The sequence below is a fragment of the Eimeria mitis genome, genomic scaffold (genome assembly GCF_000499745.2).
Source record: "Eimeria mitis Houghton genomic scaffold, Emh_scaff63, whole genome shotgun sequence".
NCBI lineage: Eukaryota > Apicomplexa > Conoidasida > Eucoccidiorida > Eimeriidae > Eimeria > Eimeria mitis.
In genome coordinates this window covers 18,957-26,456 of record NW_013574485.1, presented here as the reverse complement: position 1 = coordinate 26,456, position 7,500 = coordinate 18,957, and the positions used below count along the sequence as shown (strand labels likewise).

Here is a 7,500-nt window from a genome sequence, read left to right as displayed (position 1 = left end):
CAGCAGCTACAGCAGCAACAGCAGCAGCAGCAGCAGAGGCACAGTTTCTGTTCTGTTGGCTTATCGGGGGAGCAGCAGCACGCAACGCACAGCACCTAGGCGTGTTTAATATACTGGGGGGGTTTGTGTATCGTATTGCGTGTTGCTCATAGAAACACAAACCCTAAACCCTAAACCCTAAACCCTAACATTTGCAGCAGCAAACGCAGTGGATTGGGTTCTTCCTTGTTCTATATATATATATATATATATATATATATATATATATATATATATATATATATATATATATATATATATATGGAGACAGGATATGTTATGCAGTGTATATACATTATTATATCTATGCAGCAGGCTGGCTCTATCTATATATGTGCATAGCTATTATAATAAAAACTTATATTTATCTTTTCTTTTCTTTTTATATGTTACCATTCATTTATATATATATGGTGCATATACACCGCAGCCTCAGTTGAGAGACTGCCCCTCTTTTGAATGAAGAAATTCAGAGACATACAACGCTTGTCTCTTTCTCTCTTTTCGTCTTTATCCTCTTGCTGCTGCTGCTGCTGTTGCTGCTGCTGCTGCTGCTGCTGCTGCTGCTGGGGTTAGTTCGTGAGAGCAGATGCTGGATGGCTTATAGTACAGAAAGAAATACAAGAAAAAATACAAAAAAAAATAAAAAAAAACTGAGAGGAGAAGATATCTTAACCCAACAAAATTGTTGAGACACATTTAGGCTATAGAAGCTTTCTGCTGCTGCTGCTGCTGCTGCTGCTGCTACTGCTGTTGCTGCTGCTGCTGTTGCTGCTGCTGGTGTTTCTAGCTGCCGCTATGCTGCTGCTACTGGTGAGCGTGGCTCTCTCTCGTCTTCTTTTGTCTGCTTACCTTCTTTCAACTCCCAATTAGCAGCAGCAGCAGCAGCAGCTGCTGCTGCTGCTGCTGCTGCTGCAGCAAGAGGAGTAGGGGCAATAGATACGCGTCTCTCGGGGGTAAAACAACAGTAGCATCAACAGCAGCAGCAACAACAGCAGCAATAGCAGCAGCAGCAGAGGCAGCAGCCGCAGCAGCAGCAGCAGCAGCAGCAGCAGCAGTGGCAGCAAGTTGAGTAACTCGAATTTTGTATTTCAGCAATAAACTAAAACTAATAAAATATTTTTGTTTTTGTATTTAAATGTTGGCCTCCCTTTATAAGGGGGAGCAAACGAAAGCTCCTAAGCGCTAAAAAAGAAAGAGAAATAAACAAAAGAGAAAAGAAGAAAACAGCAGCAGAAACACAAAAATAAAGATAGATAAAGGTGGGATGCGCTGCACTGCTGCTGCCGCTGCTGCCGCTGCTGCTGCTGCTGCTGCTGCTGCTGCTGCTTCAAACAGCAATCTAAAAAAGGGAAATTTTCACTGCCTTCGCTGATGTTGATTCTCCTGCTGCCGCTGCTGCTGCAACAGCAGCTGTTGCTGCTGTTGTTTTTGCTGCTGCTGCTGCTGCTGCTGCTGCTGCTGCTGCTGCAGGCTGAGGTGTACGTACATGTACAGCAGCAACTTAGGATCACTCAGAGGCGTTTTCTTCTTCTTCTGGGCTTTCTGTTTCTGCTGTTTCTGTTTCTGCTGTCTCCTCTTCTTTTTCGCCTGTCTCCGTTTGTTCTTTTTCTGTTGCACTTTCTTTGTCTGTCTCCTCGCTGCTCTCTGCTGCTGCTTCTTCTTGCCTCGAAGCAGCAGAAGCACCTGCTGCTGGCTGCGCCTCTTCTGCTGCTGCCTTCGGCTCCTTCTCTTCAGCTGCTGCTGCGCTCTCCTCTTCTCCTTCCGTAGCAGCAGGAGCAGCAGCAGCAGCAGCAGCAGGGGGTTTTGGTGTAGTTGCTGCTGTTGTTGTTTCACCTGTTTCTGCTGCTGGTTCTGATTCTCCTGCTGATTCTGCTGCTGTTTCTGTTGCAGATTCTGCTGCTGATTTTGCTGCTGCTTCAGCTGGCTCTGCTGCTGCTGCTGCTGATTCTGCTGCTGCTGCAGCTGATTCTGCTGCTGACTCTGTTGCAGCAGCAGCGGGAGCTGCTTTGCTTTCAGCTGCCTCTGTGGGTGCCTCTTTGGCTGCTGGCTTCGCTTCTTCTGCTGCTGTTGGCCCTGCTGCTGCTGCTGCTGCTGCTGGTTGTTCTGCTGCAGCTGTTGGCGTGGCTGTTTTCTCCACAGCTTCTTTGGATGGTGCTGCTTTTGTTTCTGCTGTTGTTGCTGCTGCTGCTGCTTCTCCTTCTTTTGCCTGTCCCTCTTCAGCTGGCTGCTGCTGCTGCTGTTGCGGCTGCTGCTGCTGTTGTTCCTGCTGTTCCGGTTGCTGCTGCTGCAGGTCTAGCTGACTTTTGTCAATGAGAGGCATCGCCTTGTCATCGACGGGGAGGAGAACCTCTCCTTCTTCAGCAGCAAGAGGAGCAGCAGGAGCAGCAAGAGCAGCAGCAGGTGCTGCTGCTTTGCCTCTTGCTTTTCTTTTTTTGCTTAGAAATTCAAAAAGTTCTTTTCTGCTGATTCGTTGCAGGTTGGAGTGGTGTTTAGCTTTGGGGTGTAACATAGGTTCTGCTGCAGAAATTGTTTTTCCTGCTTCTGCTGCAGCAGCAGCAGCAGCAGCAGCAGCAAGTTGCTGCTGCCCCAGCTGGCTGCAGCTCTTGATACAACTCGTCTTAACAAGAACCTCTCCCGGCTGCCGCAGCTCATGAGGGATATCACAAGAGCCCCCATGCTGGCTGGGTATGAATTCTCTGTATGTTTCTATCTGTGTTGCAGCCCCAGGTAGACAGTGCATGCATTCATCAGGGTTTTTGGGTTTATAAGAAAACTTACATCGCTGCGGCAGAAACAGCTGCGTACGCAGGTGACACTTGAATACTTCGGGGTCGTTGGGGTACTTGCTGCGGGTCAGCCACAGATAGAAGTTTCCTGCATCCTCCATTTCTTCTCTTGACCCCAGCAACACAGGCAAAGCAAACCACTGAGGCCTTCTGCTGCTCTTCCTGCTGCTGCTGCTGCTGCTGCTGGTGCTGCTGGTGGTGGTGGTGGTGTGGGGGGGAGTGTGGGGGCCTACAGGCGCCTCAGCAAGCTTCTTCTCCACGTCTTCTGCTGGCTCGATTACAGCAGAGAGCCGCAGCAGCGCAGCCTCAGAGTTAGCATAGTGACGAGAAGGATAGATGCTGCAGGAGGAGACGGGGCCAAAGGATGTTGCGGTGTCTGTACAGGTACCGAGCCTTTCTTTGAAAGACAACAGCTGCTCCGGTGATACAGAAGCACCAGCAGGGAGAGGATGCGCCTTGGAAGGTGCTGCTGGCAACACAGAAGAGAGAGGTGATACTTTAAACTGCTGCTGCTGCCGCTGCTGTCGCTGCTGCTGCTGCTGCTGTTGCTGTTGCTGTTGCTCTTGCTGCTGCTGCTGTTGCTGCTGCTGGAGCTGACGGCTTGATGATGCCGGCGATGCCTGAACTATGCGTACACCCCGCGGAGCCGTGACCTCTACACTGTCTGCTTCTGTGGTGGGCAAGAAGAAGAACCAGGCTCGTGTTGCTCTGCCGAAGATGGGGTTTTCTATATAGACAGAACAGTCTTCACAGGCCTCTGTGTTGCAGGGTCGAGAGGAAACAAGCGGCTCCTTATCTGCACGACAGGGAATCTGAAAGCTGTGAGGAAACTGCTGCTCGCCGATCCAGCGGGGGATACCGTTAGCCACCTGTACTATGGAGGTGATGCGGCCGAAGCCGCCACAGGGGAAGGGGCAGGCACCCCAGGGGAAAGCATCGGGGAGGGTGCGGGTGTTGGTTTCATCTACGCGGCAGCCCAGCATCTCAGGACAAGGTTTCTGAAATTTTTCATCACAAGGAGATAAACTGACGACGGCTTGCATCTTCTCGCTCCAACCCACGCCCAGATCAGCGTCCCATGGATGCATCTCTGCGCACGAGCTACCGAAACCTTGACGTTCTAGCAAAACCTTGCGGATCCGTATTTTGAACGCGTCGCTTTCTGTCGCCTGACAGCTCTTTGTACAGTCCGCCATCGTCTCCCACTCGCCCAACTGGCAATTCAAGTTGCACTGTTCAACTTGGCATCTTCTTTTCATGAAAGCGCCGCCGCATATCTCCTCGCTTTCGCCTGCATACAGGCTGCGGGTCCATATTTCGAAGCCACCGCCGCAAGTTGTACTGCATGGAGTTTCTTGCCGCCATTCCCCCCAGATGCAGCCTCTTTTGCTGATGAGTTTTCTGTTTTCCCAGTGTTTGGTGATCGCATGGCCACCAGTGAAGCGGAAAGTTGCAAACCACCAGTTCGCCGGCTGCTCAATTGAAAGCGGCTCCTGGGGTGTATGCACAGCTATGCGAAACGAATGCCGGCCGAGAGGCAAACTTCTGGTGTTATCTGCGCTGGAAATAGTAACGAATGTACTTAAACTTCCTGGTCTGTTTTTCATGTACGCTTTTCGTGTAGAACACTTCAAAGGAGGCAGCTCAGGATCCAGCGAGTCGCATATAGAGTCGCCTTCCCTTGCAACATACTTGGGGGGAAGCGCCACCACAACGAAGGCAATCTGCTTGCTTTCCATGGTTTTCAGAGGAAAGTTGTATAAAAGTGTCACAATGGAGTCCGCGTCAAGTGAGTTTTCATCTTCTATCACCTGAAAATCTCCTACGCCTTTGGCCAACAGATTCGCTGTCAGTCCGCCGTTGAAACCTGCATGAGAATTTTCCGGCTGTTTATTGATCTTCCCCGCTTCTGCTTGAGTCTCGTCACCTGCCTCTTTCGCTGAGGTGTGTGACGATGCGGTCGCCTGTGTTGAGTACTCGGGGCCTCCTAGCGCCTCTCTGGCTGAAACTTGCAATGCAGAATGGAGGCCAAGAGGTTCGTCCTGTAACATCGGGCGGAAACGGGGGGAACGCTGAGCCCTCCACGTAGTTGTCGGGGCCTCTGTAGAAGCAGGTTCGAGCCGTATGTTCATCCACTCTTGTGCGGGGTCTTCGTGTCTGGTGATGCGTTCAAGTTTCTCTAGAACGCCGGAATACCAGGCTGCAGACTCGCCATGGTCCTCAGCAAAGACAGTTGCGCCTCCGTCTTCTACAGAGGCTTCGAGTTCCGAGTCTAAAAGACCCAGGTTGCGTGCAAGGTCTTGTTTAGCTTGACTGTGAGCTGCCTCTTGATAGGGGAAGCTGGAGTAGTTTGTACTAAACTCGTGTTGCTGAAGGTCCTGCTGTCTCCTGGTGGCCGGGAGAAAGTGGCTCAGGCAAGGCAGGGGGAAAGAGATTAAGAAGCAACAAATTAAAAATGCCGAAACTTTCACCTTGGAAACGGCGAAAAAAGAAGAAGAAGAATTCATCTTCATCAGCATGGTGAGCAGAGCCGAGGTTCCTCGGGGTCGGAGGGTGATGGGGCCCTTGCCTCCAGTGCATTCCCCCTTATTTGCAAAATCCATTTCACAATTTGTATATATCTTTGTGTAATTCATGAAATAAATAGAAGCTGTTCGCTTCCGAAGAGTTGACGCCGAGCAGCCGCCGACGAGTTCTCGTTCAGGTTGCGCCGCGAGGCATCATCGCCGCAGTTTGTCTGGCGTTGCTGTGCGATATCTCTGTACTTAATTGTTTTGAAATCGTCAAAGTTGTCTATTTTTATTTCAGAAGGAATGCAAAATGCTCACTGAATCGAAGCTGCTGACCAACAGACTCGAGCCGGCGGTGTGGATGGCTGAGGCTCGCCGAGACGAGCTTACGGATCTCAGGAGCGAAAAAGAGAAAGAAAACGAAAGCTAGACAAGTTCAAAAACTACACATATGCGTTTCTATTTGTTTAATTCAGAAGGATTCACTCAAGAAGATAACTCTTGCTGCGCTTCCCTTTGCAGCTTTCGCTGCTGCGGCCCGACAGTAACAGGCTATGTATGAGACCACCGCGAGGCGCTGCCGACCGTCAGCGTCAGCCGATAAAACACCAGAACACCTCGTTAAATTCTGTTTATATAAATACCAGGCATTTTATATTTGAATTCATTTTTCATGAATATTATCTTCATATATTCTACCTAACAAGGGCTCAAGAGCCCTTCCTTCCCTTGCTTCCTTCACCCGCTGCAGATGGGGCCCTCACCACAGCGGCAGACGACACTCTGCGCGTATAATGCATGCAGGTGGGTATTACCTCTGTGTGGTGCTTTGCATATTGAATTTACCATTTTACTTGAATTGATACGCCTTATATGAACGGGAATTAAGAGGAGGGGCAGACGATCGCTGCTTCCTGTGCGCGTCTGCCTGCTCGCTCGTTGCCTCCGCTGCAGACCCCAGCAGCCCTTCAGTAGCTGTTTGTCTTGCTGTTCCTTTGTCTCTTTGATGATTTACGCATGAGTTTCCGAATCTTCTGCCGGCTCTCTCGAAGTCTCGGGGTACAGACACCGCGGGGCCCCCAAGACCCGTCGTTGCTGGCCTCCCCTGCAGGCAGAGTTCATGAGATATGTCTGTACAGCATCTCCTCTGCCTAAGCGCGCCTGAGGGTGTTCAGCCCCTCAGTCTGAACAGAAGTCGGAGGCCGCCTCGCTGCTTCCTCTCCGCCTCGGTGGACTGTCTGCTGGCGGCATGAGGGGCGCCCCGCTCTCCCCGTGTGCGCCTCGCGTCTCCTTGTCGTGGTTTCAGGTAACACAGGGCCGCTGGTACCGCCGTTTGTGTTTGAGTTTGATTCTTTCTGTTGTTCTTCTGCTTTGTTTGGCTGCCCTTGTCTCCATCGTTTGGTCGCTCGTTGGGTCTCTCATACTCAGTGCAGCAATATGCGGGGGCCTCCTCCTCGTCGTCGTCTACTTTCTCACTCATGCGCTGACATTCCCTGGCAGCAACGGCACCTTCCAATGGTACATGCAGCAGCAGCTAGCAGCAGAAGCAGCAGAAGAGCTGCTGCAGCGGCTGCGCCCGCTCGAGCTCTTCTTGCTGCACCTCCTTGCTGCTCCCGTCCGCGGCCTTTCAGAAGAGCAGAAGGAGGCTGCAATTCTCTCCGCCCCTCCTTCTTGTCTCCACCACTCTCTCTCCAGCAACAGCAGCAGCAACAGCAGCAGCAGCAGCAGCAGCAGCAGCGGTAGCAGCAGCGATAGCGGTAGCAGCAGGCCCTTCCCCCTGCTAAACTCGGTAGAAGAAGTGCAGCAGGGTTCTTTGTTTGCTGCTGGAGATGCTGCTGCCAAGGAGGCAATCGCAGAGTGCTGCGTTCTGGTGTCTATGCACCTCCGCGCCTTCCAGTGTCTTCATCTGAAGGCAGACAGCCTGCTAGAACACGAGCCCGCAGCAGCAGCAGCAGTAGAGCGCACAGATGCAGCAGCAGCAGCAGTAGCAGCAGAAGCAACAGCTGCAACAGCAGCTGCTGCAGCACAACATAAAGAGCTGCCTGGATGGTATCAGCAGCAACTTGCTCGGTGCACTCTAACCTGGCTAGAGGAGGCCCTCGCCTTCTCTTGCTCTTCGTTGCTTTCTCATCTCCTCAGTATATCCCTCACACCAGCAGCAG

At 51.5% G+C, this 7,500-nt stretch overlaps 3 protein-coding genes across 3 annotated transcripts in view; 2 read left to right on the top strand and 1 right to left on the bottom strand.

Annotated features, from left to right (window-relative positions):
• The window catches only part of EMH_0057910 (uncharacterized protein), a gene marked incomplete at both ends in the record, with an annotated part of 6,220 nt that extends 6,121 nt beyond the window's left edge, over nucleotides 1-99 (top strand). The window contains one exon of the mRNA XM_013501091.1: nucleotides 1-99. This exon is cut by the window's left edge and continues 952 nt beyond it. Within this exon, the coding sequence (XP_013356545.1) occupies nucleotides 1-99 (99 nt within the window).
• Nucleotides 100-1,549: 1,450 nt separating this feature from the next.
• Nucleotides 1,550-5,347, bottom strand: EMH_0057800 (Tsp1 domain-containing protein TSP12 (Precursor),related, related; the record flags this gene model as incomplete). Its single annotated transcript, XM_013501090.1, has 1 exon — nucleotides 1,550-5,347. One exon carries the CDS (start codon nucleotides 5,345-5,347, stop codon nucleotides 1,550-1,552), a length of 3,798 nt encoding a protein of 1,265 aa, XP_013356544.1.
• A 1,240-nt stretch (nucleotides 5,348-6,587) lies between these two features.
• Nucleotides 6,588-7,500, top strand: part of EMH_0057690 (uncharacterized protein) — a gene marked incomplete at both ends in the record, with an annotated part of 9,446 nt that continues 8,533 nt past the window's right edge. Inside the window, one exon of the mRNA XM_013501089.1 lies at nucleotides 6,588-7,500. Within this exon, the coding sequence (XP_013356543.1) occupies nucleotides 6,588-7,500 (913 nt within the window).